The 20,063-nt window shown below is 54.0% G+C and overlaps 1 protein-coding gene across 2 annotated transcripts in view; it reads left to right on the forward strand.

Annotated features, from left to right (window-relative positions):
- Positions 1-2,120: 2,120 nt before the first annotated feature.
- LOC117886942 (E3 ubiquitin-protein ligase TRIM39-like) overlaps positions 2,121-20,063 on the forward strand; it is a 63,607-nt gene continuing 45,664 nt past the window's right edge. Inside the window, exons 1-6 of one of the 2 annotated variants that reach the window (XM_034789111.1) lie at positions 2,144-2,798; positions 4,389-4,484; positions 5,109-5,339; positions 5,844-5,866; positions 5,966-6,069; positions 16,121-17,224. In XM_034789111.1, the coding sequence (XP_034645002.1) occupies positions 2,382-2,798; positions 4,389-4,484; positions 5,109-5,339; positions 5,844-5,866; positions 5,966-6,069; positions 16,121-16,680 (1,431 nt within the window). In that variant the 5' untranslated portion in view covers positions 2,144-2,381 and the 3' untranslated portion in view covers positions 16,681-17,224. Of the gene's footprint in view, positions 2,799-4,388; positions 4,485-5,108; positions 5,340-5,843; positions 5,867-5,965; positions 6,070-16,120; positions 17,225-20,063 lie in introns of those variants that run through there. The other variant, XM_034789110.1, reaches the window with a different exon arrangement.

A 20,063-nucleotide genomic window follows, 5' to 3' on the forward strand; every position in this document is an offset into this window, starting at 1 on the left:
CACAGACTGGCCTGGGGACTGTGGGGAGGGTCGGTGAGATGATTATCAGACAAACTCTGTGTCTGGGCTTGTCCATCCATCTCCTTATTCTCTTCTCCCAGGTTCAGGCTGCAGAGGGAAAGGTTTGCCCAGTAGTTAAGGTGCTAAGTTAGCCTGCACAGATCCAGGTTCTGTTCTGTGTGAAGTCAGGTAAGTCATTTATTTTGTCTGGGCCTGACTTTCCCCTCTTCTAAATGGGGGTAACAATCCTTCCACATTGCACAGCAGCAGAGACATTGTGTGGGGAGGAGGGGGACAAATGAACCCATGTGTCTTCCCCCCTGATTTGCTGCTTGGCTTATAGTGAGCATGCTCACACAGACTGAGCATGCTCAGTAATTTCAGCTGAAGGCAATGCCCTGACTCTGCCCTCACACTATTGGCAGGTATAGGTCATCTCTGCACAGCTATATGGTGAGTCAAAGCACATGGAAGTTTGTGAGTTGCTCAGACAGTGCAGTGATGGGGCCAGGTAAGGACCTGCAATCGCTAGAAATGCAGCTGTTTCCTGTACACATCAAATCACAAAAATGTCACATTGGGATTGTCACAAGCTTTCCTGATTTCACACTGACTCCTTCACTAGCTGGTGTTTCTCTTAATGCCGCAGCTCTTGGAATCCTGTGATTATGTGACAATCTCAGCTCTCACTTTAACAAAAGTAAGTTTCTTGCTCTCGGGCCTGAGTAGAAAAGGTTGAGAACGTGACCAGAGTCAATCCTGACTGCTTGCTCACAAACAAGCAGTCCAGAATATAATTTTTAGAAGAAAAACGCTCATGTTTTCTTCAGCAGCTTCCTGATTTTTGATTACATGGTGGTGGCAATAGTGCCTTGGCAGTGATCAGTTCATGTTTTCAGGCCTGGCTTCTCCAGCAAAGGCTCTAAGGACCTAAATATAAAACTGAGCATTGTAAGTGATTCCTTTAGTTCACTCCCAATCTAGGGGGGCTGTGCTCATTTGCTGCTTGGGCCCACAGCCCGGCTCCATGTGCATTCCCACACCTTGCCCTCTCTATTTCCCTATCCGTTAACTATGGTGTGTTAGATAAATGATGGCATGAAATTAGGGGGCTTTCCATGGGGGATAGGGATTTAAAGCCTGAGTTCTCAGTGGCACAATATTGCCAACCCCAAACACTTGAAAATCATGAGTCAGGACCCCCAAAATGATGTGATTGCCTTTTGTGAGACTAAAAAATAATAAATGTTGAGTTCTTTGGATTTGCCTTCTGGCTTCTCAGACTTTAGGCTGACTCAGATCACATATTAAGTTTTTTCTCTGCAACCAAAAAAACTAGAAACTTCCTTTGTTTAGGTGTCCCTAACTTCTGTTTGCCAGAAGCTGGGAATGGGCAACAAGGGATGGATCAGTCAATCACCTGTTCTGTTCATTCCCTCTGGGGCACCTGGCATTGGCCACTGTCAGAAGACAGGATACAGGGCTAGATGGACTATCGGTCTGACCCAGTCTGGCCATTCTTATGTTCATGAGACTCATTATAAAATCATGAATGTTGGCAACACTTTTGACACTGGGTCTCCTTTACACTGAGGCAGAGCTACCTTAGCGTATGTCAGAATCAGGCCTTTGACACATGGATTCCAGCTTCACCAAATTTTTGGCCTGTGAATTGAATATCTCTAGACTTGGAAGGATTAGACTTTATCAGTCGATGTCAGTAAATGTCGATTTCACTTTGCACACACAAACTGATGAAAAAATATTTCCATTGATAAGAACTGAAATGGACCAATAGGTACAGTAAGAAAAATGCTGCTTGAGAACTTACTAGAGTTTAATTTAAGGATATTTACTTAGCATGTTTTGACATGAGATGTTGACAATTTGAGTTTTAACAGTTACACTTTTTGAATCTGTCTAATGTCATAAAAGAATTAGTCTGACAAAAATAGTCTGATTTCCCCCCAATTTCCCACAATTGTGAACAATAATATTGATATAAACATTCTTAGAAATATTAATCTTACCAGTCAAAATTACATAATAAATCAAAGGAATTCTGCCAAGCCTAAATATCACTCTTTAGACACGCAGTTCTGTCAGCTCATCAGGACAAGGGGAAGCTGATGTCCATGTGAAGCCCCAGTGACCCCCCACACCAGCAGAGGGGGCTGATTGCAGGATCGGAGCCTTATTGGGACATTTCTCACCAAAGCCTCCAGGGCTGGAACATTAGGGGTGATCTGTCTCCAGCTCAGCAAACAGCCTGAGTCAGTTCCAGGAAGGGAAACACCCAATTGCTGCTGCTGCTGCAGGCGGGACTTCTTTCTGAGTTCAGAAAAGTGAGACTAACCCTGTTACCCTGCCCAGAGGGAGCCATGGCCACAGACAACCCCGTGGAAAGTCTCCGGGAGGAAGCTACATGCCCCATCTGTCTGGAGTATTTTAAGGACCCGGTGATTATAGACTGTGGGCACAATTTCTGCCGAGCCTGCATCACCCAGTGCTGGGAGGGATCCGATACAGCCGTCTCCTGCCCTCAGTGCAGAGAAACTGTGCAACAGGGAAACCTCAGGCCGAACAGGCAGCTGGCAAATGTTGTAGAAATAGCCAAATGGTTGAGTTTACAGGCAGCAAAGGGAGCAGGAGAGGAGAGGGTGTGTGGGGAACACCAGGAGACTCTGAAACTGTTCTGTGAAGAGGATCAAACTTCTGTCTGTTTGGTTTGCCATCTGTCCCGGGCTCACAGAGATCACAGGGTGGTTCCCATAGAGGAGGCTGCCCAGGAGTACAAGGTAGGGAATTGCTGGCAAGTTTAATGGGTAATAACTTTGGATTTTAATTACAGGCTGATTTCACTGAAATTTGCCTGTCACAGGTGTGACACATCATACAGCTCTGTAAAGCCTTCATTGTACGGGAGATGCTATAACAAAATTAATGATCTGGCAGTGTGGAGACAGAATCAGAATATCAAGTCGTAAAAGATATCTGATGTGGGAAACTTTTCTCTGAGATTCTGAATGTTTTTCAAACTCAGCGTCCACTGCTGAAATAAGGGGACTTTTTACACAATGGCCGGTGTTAACAATCAGTGAGGTTTAAATCATAGACTGGCCTGCAGCTCTTATGTGAGTGTGTTACTTTGAGACTGGAGAACTGATCATTTAAATATCAACACTGTTAATTATTTTGTTCCCTTGTGAGACCAGAGACGGAGAATTACAGCTCGGCACCATTTATTGCCAGTGACACCTCCTTCCGGTGCCACGAGCGGGTGAGGTTTGGGAGATGCCACCTTATTCTCCCCCCCCAGTAAAGGAGGACCAGGCCCAGAGCGCCCAGCAGAATCCAGATGTATATTCTAGCCCCATCAGGGGACTCTGGCCCCAGGAGCCCCTTGGAGCCAATCAGCAACTCCATCCTGTTTTGAACATTGCACCATCTACTGTGAACAGATCATGGTGTCTCCTTTTGGTGACTCCAATGGGTGGAGCTTATTTTGTGGGTGGAGCTTCAAAGAATCCAGCCACCTTTGCCCTTCCCCCAGTCTGATTCCTGTTCATTTATGAAGCTGTTTTCCTGGTTGCAAAGGCTGCTTTTCTGCCTCCTGTCTCTCACTAGCCCGTGCTGGCTCCTCCTTCACTGCCTCCCTGCAGCAGCACCTCAGGGGTGTCACCGAACAGCTCCCCAGGAGCTGTCAGCAGCAGCCTGGGCCCTTGGGCAGAGGGGAGGAGAGAACTCGAGGGCTCAGAGAAAAGAGTGAAATGGGAAAATTTCTGGAAGGGGCTCTGGGGGGCTGCCATGAGTGTGGGGTTGATGGGGCAGGAGCACATTGCTGTGCTGTGTGAAGGAATCACACGCTGTCAAAGGGGAAGAGAGCCCTGGGATATTACAGCTCTGGAGCAGTTATAATTATGGGTGGCACATTCCCCCAGACCGAGTGTGTTCCCTGTTCCTCACTGACCTCCAGCCACATCACAGCTTCACCCTGTACAGTTAATGGGACTGCGCTGGCTCAGGTGCTCAGCTGCTGCCTGAGGGAGGCCACATGGGAGCCTGGACAGACGAGAGCACAGTGGGGTCTTGTTCCTGGCCTGGGTCTGGGTACAGGGCAGCGAGGTGCTGTCCCAACCTCTCCACTCTCACTGGCAGGAGGGATCGTTCAGAACCTTCCCAGCTGTTTCCCCTCTGGCCTGTGCTCAGTGATGGGAAACTTTAGCTCAAACACAGGCTTTGAGAAGTCCTGAGTGTCTGCAGGAAGCAGAGCCCCTGCTCTGCTTCTCAATTCCAGGGTATTTACTGCTCATGTATGAAATGCCAGTACTGTCCACCCATCAGACAGGCAGACTAATGGCTGTTTATCGCACACGATGCCCCTGCAGGTGAAACTCCAGGGATCCCTGGGCCCTCTGAGGAAGGAGCTGGAAGAGGCCCTGGCTCTGACGTCTAAAGAGGAGAAGAAAACCACAGAGTGGCAGGTGGGTGTCCAGGTTTATTCTTCCCTGGGCCCTTCCCCCTGCAGCTCCCAGGAATGATGGGGCCATAAAGCTCCAGGATGAGGTTATGAACCTACTCTGGTTGTTTGCTCTGTTGCACAGGCTTGGCGCCGGCCATGGGCAGCACATGCCTCCGGCATTCGGGAAGGTTGGGCATGAGTTCCAGAACCTCCCCGGTGCTTGGATCATCGCCCTGCCCACTGCTCCACCCCCATTTCTCCTGCTCTCACCAAGGCCCCGCACATGCTCCCCTCCTGCTCTGCCCCATGCCCTGCTCCTGCTCATCCCCAGAGGCTCCCCGCTCACTGTTGCAGCTTCCCCACCCCCTCCCCCAAGGCTCCCTCCCTCACCTGCCGCTTGCTCCTTTCTGCCCCTTCCTGCCTTACTGCATCTTTCCAAAGCACCCTAGACAACCCCGCTATTGAACTGGCCATATTAACTCTGAACTAAAACACACCCTTTATGCTACGTTTCCCAAATAAGTAACTATCCTTACAAACCTGATACTGATCTAATATCCCCTGCTTCACGGACAGAGGCCCAGTCTGTGTAACTCAACATCTGGCTCACGTTTTCTCTGTGCATTTCCTATTTTTCTATCTCCAGAGGAAAGTGAAGAATAAGAGAGAGATGATTGCAGGTGAATTTAATAAACTGCACACGCTGCTGAGAGAGGAGGAGCAGCTTCTTCTGCAGAGCCTGGAGCAGGAGGAGAGGGAGACTCTGCAGAGACTACAGGAAAATATCACCAAACTTTCCCAGCAAAGCTCCTCTCTGCAGCAGCTGATCACAGAGATTGAGGAGAAGTGTCAGCAACCAGTTGTCGAGCTGCTAAAGGTGAGATGGCATCAAAATTCTCCACCCATCCAGAATTATACCTCAGATCCCTGGGTCTGGATCCCAACAATGAGAGTAAATGTGTCTGTGGTTACAGACAAACAGAACATCTGGCTAAGGGCTCCATCAGTTCCAATATATTGCAGTTCATGTCCAAGGGGAATTCTCCTGGAGACCCAGTGAGGCCAAGGGAGATTAAATGGATGACACTGAGCTAAACCCATCCCTGCTCTGACCCCAGAACATTGGACCCAACCCAGGCGATAAACACAGATACTGATGGGCTGGGTCCCAAGAAGGGAGAAACCTTCAGCTAAATCCCTGTCTCACCTACATACATGAAACAAGTGTTAATGCAAAATGGTGTATGAGATTTTACCACAAAACAGTGAAGCCTGGGAGGGTTGATCTATTTTCTAGATGAAAGTTTGATGCCCAGAGCGAGACTCCCTCAGTTTTATGCACATTGTGTTAATACAGAACATTGATTCTTTTTCCTTTCAGGATGTGAAAAGCACATTGAGCAGGTGTGTTTCCTGTGTTCATTGCTCTTATATTCCTGGTGGTGGTTCTGGGATGATGTGTGTACAGAGCAGCTGAGTGATGATGAGACGTTTTCTTCATAGGAGTGAGAATGTGAAACTCCAGGAACAAGAAGCTGTTTCTACTGACCTGAAGAACGTGTATAAAATTTCCCTTGACATGAATGAAGTGTTGAAGAGATTCATAGGTGAGTGGAAGCTATTGGGATATTCAGCTGTATTGTGCCTGGGACCCCAGGACACGCATGCACCCAGCTGACAGGCTTGGAGCTGTGTGATAGCTGGAGGCTGATGCGCTGAGTGCTGGGCAGTTTGCCTGCTACTTACAGCCACCTGCTGGTACTTGCCCAGGTGTCTGACCAGGCCCCATCACTCTGACATCCTGACCCCTCCGTTGCTGAGTTAATGGTTGTCCCTGACCCAGGTGCTGTGAGGCCTGGACTGGGCCCATTGTGCTGGGGGCTGCACAGACTGGTAACGGATGACATGTCTGTGCCTCTCTCCTGGGACATGTGAGGGCTGCATGGCGTGGCCATCGCTCAGCACTGCCCCCGCCCCCATTAGCCAAGGCTGGCTGAACTTTCTGAGCTGGAGGAGGGGCTGGTCTGGCTGCTTCAGTGTGACCTGGGCCCTGTGTTACTGGGTAACAAGCTGAATCCTACGGGCCCCTCGTCTGCTCTGAGCGCAGCCCAGTGGGAGTTGGGTCAGTGGTTTGCTGCTCAGTGAGTGAGACTTACTCATGAGACTGTGACCCTGTCAGTGTTTGAGCATTGTTACCAGCTTTGCCCGTTACTTTGGGGTACACTCATTTATTAGGGTTACTCTTCTGGGGGCAGGGGGTTCTGTACTTCTATCAATGTGCTGCTTGTGTCACTTCTGTTCTCATACAGAGCTCTACTTCTCCCTTCTACAAGTCCCCTCCCAACGGAGCTATTGTGCAGGACCTAGGTTCCCCAGGGCTCAGTTCTTCCAGCCCCAGAATCAGATGAACACACAGACATACGCATTACCAGAGCATGTCTGAGAGGACCGGGTTAATCAGCACTCCCAAGCTGACCCCTTATATGTCCCTGGACTCAGCAGGCTGAGTCGAGCAGCATTTCCAAGCTGTCACCCTCATATGCCATGGGCACCGCATGGAATAGAGTAACCCTGAGCAGGCTGGGTTGAGCAGCACTTTCAATCTGCCACACTCATATGTCCCAGGTTCAGCACGTCCCTACCCCCACTTTCACGTTACAGTTGTTCTGGTAGTAACCCACTTGATGAGCAAACCCCACAGGGTTTTCGGGCGCTGCAGGGATCTTTTAGCTTAGGTACAAGGAACGTGCTTCAGAGCAAATGAGGAAACCAAAAAACATTCATGGGGGGAGTGGGAGGGACAAGGGGGGAGAGAAAAGCAACCAGCTTAATCATGAAAGTTATTTATTTCCACGTAATAACCATAGGGGAGCCAAACAAACAGTTATAATATTAAATCTAACTTAAACCTGACTTTTATAATCAAGTTTACAAAACTACAACTGATCACACAAGTCAGGGTCAGAAGGCCAGGGGCGGCTCCAGGCACCAGTGCAGCAAGCGCATGCCTGGGGCGGCAAGCCACGGGGCGAGGCCTGCCAGTCGCCGTGAGGGTGGCAGTCAGGCAGCCTTCGGTGGCATACCTGCGGGAGGTCCGGCAGTCCCGCGGCTTCGGCGGCAATTTGGCAGCGGGCACTCCGAAGGCGCGGGACCGGCAGATCACCCGCAGAAACGCCATGGGACCAGCGGACCACCCTCAGGCGTGCCGAAGGCTGCCTGACTGCCGTGCTTGGAGCGGCAGAAAACAGAGAGCTGCCCCTGCAGAAGGCTATACCTAGAGAGTGTGTGTTCTCAACACTCGGTGACAGTTGAATCGATTGGGGGGTCCCAGGTGATGGTGGTAGCTGAGGGTCTGGAGTGCTGGAGACAGGCAGAGCCCCCAGCATGATCAGTCAGGAGAAGAAGTCACAGTGGAACTGATGCAGATTTTGGATCAGGCATCAGAACACTCACTTGAGTATGGATAGGGGTTTTTGTAGGGAAACAATAATGGTTTGGGGAAGAGAACACTAGATTTGTTTATGGGTAAACTGATGGCTCAAGGGAGTATACTAAGGTGTTTTGTCCAGGCTTTTGTTCAAGCTAGACAATGGGAGTTGGCTATGTGCAGTGTTCCTTCAAGGGAGCTCACAATGCAATTAGGGAGCTTCACTATTTTGGATACCAATAAAGGAATTATTACTAGAATTGGTCTGATAACCACTGAGCTGGGTGTGTGCACGCATAGGTTCACTAATATCTGGAGCAGAGATCCCCAATGATGCTTCCCTGCTTTTCTGGTCCCAGAGTTCCCTGTGGTTCTTGCCTTGGAATCTCTGTTTTCCAGTCTGTATGCTAATGGAGATGCCTCCTTGTCCCATCTTTGATGCAAATGAGGCTAGGGGAGTTGCCTTAATCCTGTCACCCTTATCCCAGGGATTTAGGTATGTCCCCAATGACTTTTCATTGCTTTTTTGTAAGTCTTTCTTCTGATTGGTTTTGTTTCAAGCAGAGGCTGGGGCGGAGGGGAGAGGTCTTTTGTGAGTCAGACAGGCTGGGTACTGCACCCTGGTTCCCCAAGAACACAGAGCTGCTAGGTAACAATTGGAAAACCAAATCTACTATAATCCATTTTCCCATGTTCCTGGTTTTCACCAAAATCAACAGGTTCTGCACGGGAGTGGGATCAGTGTAGGGTGACCAGATGTCCCAATTTTATAGGGACAGTCCTGATTTTGGGGGCTTTTTCTTATATAGGCACCTATTACCCCCCATGGGGTGTCACCTCATGGGGGTGAGTAAAGGGCACTGGAAGAGCGATGCCAGGGGGGCATGGCCCCATCACTTTTACTAATAGGAGGGCTAGGCCTCCCACTTTTTACTGGCTGTAAGGGCGAGCAATGGCGGGGGAAGGGGCGGAGAGGAGTGACCGGGGGTCAGGGTCTTGGGGGGGAAGAGGCAGTGTGAAGGCCGAGGCTTGGGGAGAAGGGGCGGTGCAGGGGCAGGAGCTTGGGGAGAAGGGCTGGCACGACTGGGTGACCCCTTTACTTTTAGGGAGCTTCCATCACTCCTGGGGAGAGGACCATCCTGGATCCTGATCCATGGGCATATCTGTGTATTTGCCGGGTGCACAGAGGTTTCTGGGTGGAGACACTTTCACGCTCACCCAGGAACCTGTGCTGGGAGGCCCCACTGACCAGGAGGCCGAGGCTCTCACTCCCCTGCCCTAGGGGTGAAGGGAGAGGCCCTGGGGCTGCTGTTCCCCGTCCCAGGAAGGGGATGAAGGATGCTGTGAGGGGCAGATCTGGCTCCACCCTGGGCTTCAGAGCCTGGGCTCTAGCCAGAACCTGAATGTCTACGCGGCTATTTTTAATTCCAAAGAGGGAGCCCCGCAAGCCTGAATCTGGCCACTCCATTCTGAGACTCGCTTCTGCAGGTTGTGTAGAAGGACCCAAAGTGTCTCCAGAGTCTGGGTGTGAAAGTTCCCAGGGTGTCTGACCCAGGGCTGGTTAATGAGAGCGAGGGGGGGTGGGTGGCGCAGGTGTTAAATGGAGACACTTGAGCCCCTGGGGCTCTGAGATGGTCTCTGTGCCCATTATCCACCATGGGACAATCGCTCTGGGCAGATAGTTCAGGCTGGAGCCGAGTCTCCATTTTCAGCCTGATTTGTGGGGTGAGATCAGGGCCTCGGGGCATTTGTCTGCCAAGAGCAGATTTAACAGCAGCTCTGGAGTGTTTCATAGCTGATGTCCTGAACCTGCCCTGCCCATACCTGTGCGTTTCTGGGGGTGTTGACAGTCACTCACTGCAGGTCACTGGGATTTGGGCTCCTAAGTTGCTCAGACAGGTTTGCAGTGGAGCTGGGTGAAATGTTTTGGACAAATAGTTTATTTGCTGCAAAATTATATTTCAAGTCAACAGAAACTATTCGCGTTTGCTGTCAAGTTTCAATGAACAGAAAAAGGTGCTGCTTCTTCCCTTCTAGCCTTTAGCCCAGTGGCTGGGCCCTCACCTGGGAACCCCAGGTTCAATCCCCCCGTGATTGATAAGGGTGATGTCATGAGGGCTCAAACTGCTGGGCTCCAGGTGTCTGATGACATCCCCCTGTGTCTATACACTGCCATGGGCACTGGGCCAGAGCGTGGGAGTGAGAATGACACTGCAGCCCAGTGGGTGAGCCCAGAGTCCAGCTCCCCTGCTCCAGTGACGCTGTAATTATTGATCCATAACCTCAGTGAGATAAGGGGTTATGGCCCCTGGCACACCAGTGTCTCAGGCCATGTCTGCCAGTGTTTCCTTGCACCGATGTAGCTGCACTGGTGCAAACCCCTAGTACAGACTTGCTGTGTGGCTGTGAACTGGGACTGGTCCCCGGTGCAACTTCTCCCAGATGGAGGGGGCAGTAAGTGGGGAAATGCCCCCTTCTCTCCCCACTGCCCTGGCCTCATTAGAAACAGCCCATTAGTGCACATTTATATCCCCTCAGAATCTTCCACTGTATTTCTCTTCCCCCCCCCCCCCCCCCCCCGCGAGCGCAATCCAGACCACTGCCCCCGTGGGGGGGGGGCTGGGCCGGGCGAGGGGAGGGGCTGGCTGTGGTGTTTGCCTGGCTGGAAGGTTGGGCCCGCCAGCATGGAGAGTCCCAGCAGCTTCCCCTGGGGCAGGGCTGCACCCCCTGTGTGTGTGGGGACAGCACCAACCACACGTGACACCAAAGCAAGAAAGATTCCCTGGGGCCTACCCCTCCCTCACCCCTCTCTGGCTCCTGTCCCTCCCTTACCTGGACCCTGGGTCTATTCTGACCCCTCACCCACATCCCTCCCTTTCTTCTCCCCCGATTTCTGCTCTCCTGGGCCCCTGCCCCTCTGCCCCCACTTTGCCTCCCTGGCACATGCCCCTGCCCTCCACCCACCTCTGCCCCGCTGGAACTCACCCCTTCCTTCTCCCCCTGCCCTCCTGGCACCTGCCCCCTCCCACAAACATCCTCTTCACCCTGGAGCCCACCCATCACTTCACACTCCTGCTATGTCCTGGTATCCACGTCTCCCCTTTCCCTTATCTGCTGTCATGTCTCCCACCCCTCCCCGCACCCCCCTCTGCCCCCTGATGGCCACCCCACCCCCGTCACCATCCTTTGCTGTCCTGGCTTCCACCCTTCTTACTCCCTTCAGCCCTCCTAGCACCTATCCCTCTCCCCACCCTCTCTGACCCCTGGCACCCACCCCTTCCCTCAGCCCCCGTGCCCACCCCTCCTCTAGCCCCACTCTGACCCCCTGGCACCTGCCTCTCCCGAATCCCTTCTCCTAACACCTCCCTCTACCCACCTGCCCTGCCTCTCACCCCTCTCTGCCCCCTGATACTTGTTCCTCCCCTCCTCTGCCCTCCCTGTGAGCCCTTCTGCTCACCCCCCTTAATCCCACTGGCACCTGCCAAGTGTGAGCATCGCTGTTATTGCACTGAATGGCTGGTGTTGCTGGGCTGGCTCAGGGGGGCAGTGAGGGCAGCTGGGCAGGGCCGGCTCCAGGCACCGGTGTAGCAAGCTGGTGGTTGGGGCGGCACATGGAAGGGGGCGGCACGTCCGGCTCTTCGGTGGCAATTCAGCAGTGGGTCCTTCACTCACTCTTGGGGGGAAAGACCTGCCACTGAATTGCCGCCGAAGAAGCGGCGACGGTAGAGTCGCGGCAGAAGTGCCGCAGATTGCGATCGCAGCTTTTTTTCTGGCTGCTTGGGGGGGCAAAAACCCTGGAGCTGGCCCTGCAGCTGGGGCCTTTCACTCCCCAGTCACCGATCTCAGCCCAGGCTGAGAGTCCGGTTCCCAGCAGACAGGAGCTCACATCGTAACTCACATTAACAGCAGCCTCACCAGCCACCTTCGCAGGGAGGCCAAGGCCTGAATGGGCCCCAGGGACGGTTCCTCCCCAGGGAGAGGCTCCTGCAGGTGTCAGGGCTGAGCCATGTTGGCAGGACAGTGGGGGGCTCATACGCCTGCTGTGACGTCCTCGTACCCTCGATACACAGAGTTCCAGCAGCCGGGGTGTAAACCCCACTCGTACCCCCAGCACTGAACTCACTGACACTGCCCCAAGCCCCCTCTCCTCCCGGGGGTTGGGGGCTGAGTAAGTGGCACTGGAAGAGTGGGGCCAGGGGCCATGGCCAATCACTTTTACCAATGAGAGGGCTATTCCCTCCCACTTTTTACCAGCTGTAAGGGTGAGCAACGAGGGGGGAAGGGGCTGAGAGGAGTGACCAGGAGGTCAGGGTGGTGGGGGGAAGAGGTGGTGTGAGGGTGGGGGCTCGGGGAGAAGGGGTGGTGTGAGGGTGGGGGCTTGGGTCAGGGAGAAGGGGCGGTGTGAGAGCAGGGGTTCAGGGAGAAGGGGTGGTGCGCGGGCAGGAGATTGGGGAGAAAGGGCCGGCATGAGAGGGTGGGCCACGGTTTGGGCACCGGTTACCCCTCTACTTTTAGAGAGGTTCCATCACTCCTGGGGAGAGGACCATCCCGGATCCTGATCCACGGGCACATCTGTGTATTTGCCGGGTGCACAGAGCTTTCTGGGTGGAGACACTTTCACGCTCACCCAGGAACCTGTGCTGGGAGGCCCCAATGCCCAGGAGGCTGAGGGCTCTCATTCCCCTGTCCCGGGGGTAAAGGGAGGGGCCGTGGAGCTGCTGTTCCCCATCCCAGGAATGGGGTGAAGGGGACGTGGACACAGACAATGTCCCCGCTTGCGCTGTGAGGGGCAGACCCGGCTCCATCCTGGGCTTCAGAGCCTGAGCTCCAGCCTGAGCCTGAATGTCTATGCGGCTATTTTTAATTCCAAAGCGGGAGCCCCGCAAGCCTGAATCTGTCCAGCCCGTTCCAAGACTCACTTCTGCAGGCTGTGTAGAATAGGGTGACCAGACAGCAAGTGTGAAAAACGAGGGCGGGGGTGGGGGGTAATAGGAGCCTATAAAAGAAAGACACAAATATCGGGACTGTCCCTATAAAATCGGGACATCTGGTCACCCTATAGAAGGACCCAAAGTGTCTCCAGAGTCTGGGTGTGAAAGTTGCCAGCGTGTCTGACCCAGGGCTGGTTAATGAGAGCGATGGGGGTGGCTGGCGCAGTCGTTAGATGGAGACACCTGAGCCCCGGGCTCTGAGACGGTCTCTGGGACCGTTATCTGCTCTGGGAGACGCCCAGGTGCAGCTGCAGTTGGTCCGTGCCACTCACAGCATCCATGGCACAAATGGCTCTGGGCAGAGAGTTCGGGCTCGAGCCAAGTCTCAATTTTCAGCCTGATTTGTGGGGGTGAGATCACGGGCCCAGGGGGCATTTGTCTGCAAAGGGCAAATTAAACAGCAGCTCTGGAGTGTCCTGAACCTGGCCTGCCTGTAACTGTGCATTTCTGGGGATTTTGACAGTCACTCACTGCAAGTCTCTGGGATTTGGGCTCCTAAGTTGCTCAGACAGGTTTGCAGTGGAGCTGGGTGAAATGTTTTGGACAAATAGTTTATTTGCTGCAAAATTATATTTCGGGTCAACAGAAACTTCGCGAATCCATGTAAAGTTTGCTGTCGAGTTTCAATTAAGAGAAAAAGGTGCTGCTGCTTCCCCTCTAGCCTTTAGCCCAGTGGCTGGGCCCTCAGCTGGGAGCCCCAGGTTCAATCCCCTGATGTGATGCCACGAGGGCTCAAAGCGCTGGGATCCGAGTGACATCCCCCTGTGTCTAAACACTGCCATGGGCACTGGGCCAGAGCGTGGGAGTGAGAACGACTCTGCAGCCCAGTGGGTCGGGCCCCCACCTGGGAGCCCAGAGTCCAGCTCCCCTGCTCCAGTGCCCTGTAATTATTGATCCATAACCCCAGTGAGGGGAGGGGTTACGGCCCCGGGCACAGCAGTGTCTCAGGCCGTGTCTGCCGGGGTTCCTTGCACCGATGTAGCTGCACCGGTGCAAACCCCTAGTGCAGACGCGCTGTGCGGGTGTGAACTGGGACTGGCCCCTGGTGCAGCTTCTCCCAGATGGAGGGGGCAGGAAGTCGGGAAATGCCCCCTCCCCACTGCCCTGGCCTCATTAGCAACAGCCTATTAGTGTGCATTTATACCCCCCCAGAATCTTCCACTGTAATGCCCCCCAAGTGAGCCCAACCCAGACCACTGCTCCCGTAGGGGTGGGGCTGGGCCCAGCGAGGGGAGGGGCTGGCTGTGTGGTTTTCCTTTCTGGAAGGTGGTGCACATGGGGCCCGCCAGCATGGAGAGTCCCAGCTGCTCCCCCTGGGGCAGGGCTGCACCCCCAGTGTGTGTGGGAACAGCACTGACCTGCTCTGAAGGAGAAACCAACCACACATGGCCTGAAAGCAATAGAGATTCCCAGGGACCTGCCTCTCCCTCACCCCTGTCTGGCTCTTGCCCCTCCCTTATCCTTCCCTAACCCCTGTGAGGGACCCTGCATCTATTCTGACCCCTCACCAACATCCCTCCCTCTCTTCACTCCCTTTCTGATCCCCTGGGCCCCTGCCCCTCTACTCCCACTTTGCCTCCTTGGCACGTGCCCCTGCCCTCCACCCACCTCTGCCCCGCTGGAACTCACCCGTCCCTTCTCCCCCTGCCCTACTGGCACCTTCCCCTCTCCCCCAAACATCCTCTGCATCCTGGAGCCAACCATCACTTCACACCCCTGCTATGTCCTGGCATCCATCTCTCCCCTTTTCCCTCCTCTGTGCCATGTCTCCCACCCCTCCCCTCACCCCCATCTGCTTCCCTGGTGCCTACCACTGCCATCACCCCCCCACCCTCTGATGGCTACCTCACCCCTCACCCTCCTCTGCTGTCCTGGCTTTTGCCCTTCCTACACCCCTCAGCCCTCCTGGCACCTGCCCCTCTCCCCACCCTCTCTGACCCCTGACACCCACCCCTTCCCTCACCCCCCTGTGCTCACCCTTCCTCTAGCCCCAGTCTGACCCCCTGGCACCTGACCTTCCCCTTACACCCGCACCCTTCTGCTGCCTACCCCTTTCTTCCCTCCCCCTGCCCCCCAACACTTGACACTCCCCTTGTCCCCTTCCTTCCTGTTGCCCACCCCTCACCACCCTCTGCCCCACTGACCCCGCTCTCCTCTCGCCCCTCTGCCACCATCACCCATGCCACCTTCTCTTTATTTCTCACCCCTGCCCCTCCCCTCACCCTCTGGCTCAGTGACAACTGCGCCCCTCACCACCCCTCCAGTCCCCTGGTGCCAGCTCCTCCTCTGCCCAAAGTCCCAGCTCTACCCTTGCCCCATCTGCCTCCCTGGTGCCTGCTGTTTCCTTTGCCCCCTCTGCCTGCCTGGTGCAAGTCCCTTCCCTCACCCCCCTTTGGGACTCCTGGTCTCAGCCCTTCCCCTTACCTGAGCACTGCCCCAACCCTCACCTCTCCTTCTCCTAACCTCTGGGTCCCACCCCTCCCTTTATCTTCCCTTTGCCCCCCTGGTGCCCACATTTCCCTTCACACCCCTCTGCCCCCCTAGGTCCTGCCCTTCTGCACACCCCTCTCTCTGCCCCCCTTCTGCTCACCTGCTCCTTCAACCCCCATTCTGCCCCCCAGCACCAGTGCCTGCCCATTTGCTCCCCCACATGATTCCACCTGCCCCACTCCTCATCATCTCACCCCCTGGCAGCTCACCCTCCCCTTGATTTCCCCCTGCCCCATTGGAGCTCCCCATTCCCTCACACCCCTCTGCCCCCTGGTGCCTGCCCCATCCCTTGCCCCCCGCAGCCTCCTGGGGTCTGTTCCCTTCTTCTCGCATGGAGCCCACCCCTCCCCTCTCCCCCTGCAACCCCCTGGAACCTGCCCCTCCATTCACCCCCCTCTGTCCTGCTGGTGGCCGCCCCTTCCCTTGTCCCCCCATTGCCTTTGTGCCTGCCCCTCCCCTATGTCCCTCCCTCCATTGCCTCCTCTCCTGTCACCTCCCCCTCCCCTTTCCTCTCCCAGCATCTACTTGTCCCCTCCCCCGCCTCCAGTGACAGCTTCTCACCCCTCCCCCCGCCCCCTGCTCCTCCTGCCCTTCCCCTCATCGTCTCCTCACAGGCAGATGGGCCCTGACTCCAATCAGGCAACAACCTCCCCCCCACCCCCAGCGATTAATGAGGATGCAGGTTAATTTCCCTTTGATCCCAGTGACCAGCCCCTGCCCTCGGCCCTGACTCTGTGACTCTCTCCCCAGTGGACGAGACTCTGGATCCAGATACGGCTCATCCCAACCTTGTCCTGTCTGAGGATCGCAAATGTGTGAGAGACGGAGACAAACGCCAGGATCTGCCCAACAACCCTGAGAGATTTGATACGTACACTGAAGTTCTGGGTGCTGAGGGGTTTGCGGGCGGGAGGCGTTACTGGGTGGTGGAGGTGGGAGACAAGACAGGCTGGGCTCTGGGGATTTGTAGAGAATCTGTGAGCAGGAAGGGGCCAGTCACATACACACCTGGGAATGGATTCTGGGTCGTGTGGCTGTGCGATGGGGAATACTGTGCCTGCACCTACCCCTGGACCCCCCTCCCCATGAGCGTCAGGCCCAGCCGGGTGGGGATTTTCCTGGACTATGAGGCGGGCGAGGTCTCGTTTTACAATGTGACTGACAGGTCCCATCTCTTCACTTTCACTGACACCTTCTCCGGGACGCTCCGCCCTTATTTCTATCCTGGTGGCAACGCTGGGGGTAAAAACGCGGCTCCCCTGATAATCTGCCCGGTCCCAGCTCAGGCCGGAGGGAATCTCTGTCCCTGACAGTGACCCCGCGGCACAGACTGTCCCCTCCCAGCGCTGCTGCTCTTCCCGCCCTCAGTGGTGGGGGCCAGTTACTGCAACAACTGGACATTTTGTGCTGACCGGACGCTGCCAGTTTCCCTGTTCAACTGGAGCTTCCAGTTGAAAAACAGACACCTGGGAACCCCCAGCCCTCACCTTCCCCGTCCCCTGCCCCAGGGGTAGCAGATGGGGGTGGATGAGGGACATTTACCCCTGTCAGAATTTTCTACCCCTGTGAAAGCTCAACGTAAAATATGAAAGAAAAAAGATTATTCTAATTTAGAAAATATTATTGTAACAAGGTGTAAATACAAGAACATTTTAATTTACATTTCAACAGTATTTCAAAAACAAGCATCTAAACCTATTTTTAGAATTGGAATTATTTACATTTATTTTTTTATTCTTCTCTCAAGTCTATATTGGTGTTTAACTTCTCTAAATAACGTCATTTGTATTTCAACTGTGGAATTTCAAGAAATCCAAAATATTTATCTTAACAAAATAAACCATTAAATTGTCAGAGGAGGTTATTCGGTTATAATGTACATGTGTCGTAAACATCACAACTACACACATGTGCAGCTGCTCTCTCTCCCCCTCTCTTTATTGTCTTGACTGGTTCTCTCTGGAAGGCAGGGCACATACACCCACCTCCTGCACTACATCTTTGAAAATTAATAGGTGAAAAAATGATAGAATTAATTAAGCAATTTATTTAAGTGAACTCACACAAGATTATATATTTGTCTTTGAAGTTCTGTCAGCATTAAGTCATTTGATTTTTAACTTTCTATCTACATATAATTGGTAATCAAGATATGACCCTTCCTTTCTTTTTCTTTTTCTCACATCAATTAACAAAACAGAGTCCCCATGGTGTCCTCTGTGACTTTGTACGCATGGTGCCTGTGAAGTCATGATGGCAGGGTCCGGATCAAGCCAACGAGGGTGGGCCCATCCTGTTCCAGAAGTTCTGTAATGTCCAGTAGTCTGGGGATGTGTCAGTGGCCACCCTACTTGTCTACACAGGGGATTCCCAGATCCTCTCAGGGGCATTAATGGGGTTATCTGACTCCGAGATGGGAACCTCCCGGCATTTCCTGCCCTGGGGGAGTCTCTGCCCATGGAGGGGAGTGAAACAGCCACAGGGGCCAGCGCGGAGGCAGGAGTGAGAGCGCCGGGGCCCTGCTGTACGGGATGCTTTGCGCTACAGACTCAGCCGTGTGGGGGAGCTGGTCCCAGTGCAATGAGGGGTGGAGTGAGCTGGGGAAAAGGATTTGGTGGCTGGGCCAGGGGAAGGGGAGTGAGAGCCCAGCCCCAGGGCTGTGTGAGTGATGGGCCCAGGCTGGGTAAATGGGACCCGCTCATAGGAAGGAGCCCAGGCAGCTTGTCTCCCATTCTCGACACGTGTTCACCTGACCACATGGCTCCTCCCCAACTCCACGTCCTTCACCTGGGCACCTTCCTGTACAACCAGAACCCCTAACGCCTCCTTGCTCTTCTCTGTACCCAGCAGCTCCCGCCCTCAGTGCCAGCTGTGGGGAGGGAGCTGGTGAGCCTGAGCTGGGTGAGTGTTGTGCTGAGGTCAGACAGGGGAGGCTGGAAGCAGGTTGGCTTTGCAGTGTTAAAAGGGCTTCATCCTACACTCCTAGTGACACGGCTGATTTAGCAGCCCACGCATATTATGGGAGTCATCAAAAAGAACAGGAGTACTTGTGGCACCTTAGAGACTAACAAATTTATTAGAGCATAAGCTTTCGTGGGCTACAATCCACTTCTTCGGATGCATATAGAGTGAAACATATATTGAGGAGAAATATATGCACACATACAGAGAGCATGAACTCCCACCTGTTCATATATGTTTCACTCTGTTCTTTTTGAGGATACAGACTAACACGGCTGCTACCCTGAAACCTGTCATTATGGGAGTCATGAGATCCTCACATACATTCACTTTCCTTCCTGTTTCTCTGTATCACCCTTGTGAGCTGAGATGCTGCTGCTGGGTGTGACATTAACCCCGTCATTTCACAGACCCAATAGAGATGTCATTGGGATCCATGGTACTTTATTCTTGGTTTCCTGGCTTTAATTCCTGGCCTGGCTGCCTGACAATGAACAGAATTGGGAATCGGGACCATGCAGGGACAGAGCGGGTTGTGCTGGCCCCTCCCCTGCCATTTCCCATGGCCCCAGTGGGAGGCCAGCAGCAGAAAGGTCAGTGCAGACCAGGGACATGTGCTGTGAAGGTGCTGTGGAGGGGAAGCCCAGGATGGAGTCAAAGCCATGGAGAGGGAGCGGGTCCCTGCACTCACAGCGCTGCTGATCGGGATCAGCCAGGCTGCCGAGGAGCCGGTCCCAGGCTATGGGACAAACTCCCTCAGGAGCTGAGAACCCCCCTGAATCCCCACACTGGGTTCCCAGTGCCAGGGGACGTGTCAGACCTGCCCCCAGTCCCCAGCGCACAGAGCACGGCAGGCACCACATCCACCAATGGATACACAGATTGAAAATCCCTGGCACTGGGGAGAGAAGGGAGCAGGAGAGAATCCCAGGGGACGAATGCGAGTCGTGTGGCTGGTGCCCAGTTAGAGGCACTGGGACTCTGCGGGGATGAGGGGCTGTAAGGACTGAATAGAACAGAACAGAACATGGGGGATGGTGCTGCCTGGCTGCTAACGGGCCAGTGGGCTGGACCCCTTAAACTCCCAACTATGCATTAAATATTGATGTAATATCCTCTGCAGACTGTGCCCCCTTCCCCCAAATTATTTATAATTAACCAAACCCAGCCCCCAACCCCCAACAGTCAATCACCTGCCCCTCCTCTGCTGCTGCCCCCCACCCCCAAGTGCCATGGGATCTTCTGGCTCCATCCCCCACCCTGCCCCTCTTAATGTGCGTCACTCAGGGCTCCCTGCTGCCTGTGTCAGTGGCAGGGCTGGGTGGTGGTAGGGTGACCAGATGTCCCGATTTTATAGGGACAGTCCCGATTTTTGGATCTTTTTCTTATATGGGCTCTTATTACCCCCTACCCCATGTCCCGATTTTTCACATTTGCTGTCTGGTCACTCTAGGTGGTGGTGATGGTGGGAAATTAAATTTAGATTTCTGACCACTCTGGGTGCTGCCTGAGGGGAGGAGGGTCCCAGTCACACACAGAGCAGCCCCCATTGGGTGGAGAGTGACTCCTCATGCTGCTTTGTCTGGGGCTAAAACCAGATCAGGTCTGGCGAAGTGACCTTTCCATGCCTCCTTGTGTTTTTCCCACACTTCTGCAGTGAAATGTACTAAAAATCCCCATGGCCCAGTCACAGCCTTATTGAGAATTACAGGGACAGGCAGGAAATCGGAGG

The sequence above is a fragment of the Trachemys scripta genome, chromosome 14, assembly GCF_013100865.1.
Source record: "Trachemys scripta elegans isolate TJP31775 chromosome 14, CAS_Tse_1.0, whole genome shotgun sequence".
NCBI lineage: Eukaryota > Metazoa > Chordata > Testudines > Emydidae > Trachemys > Trachemys scripta.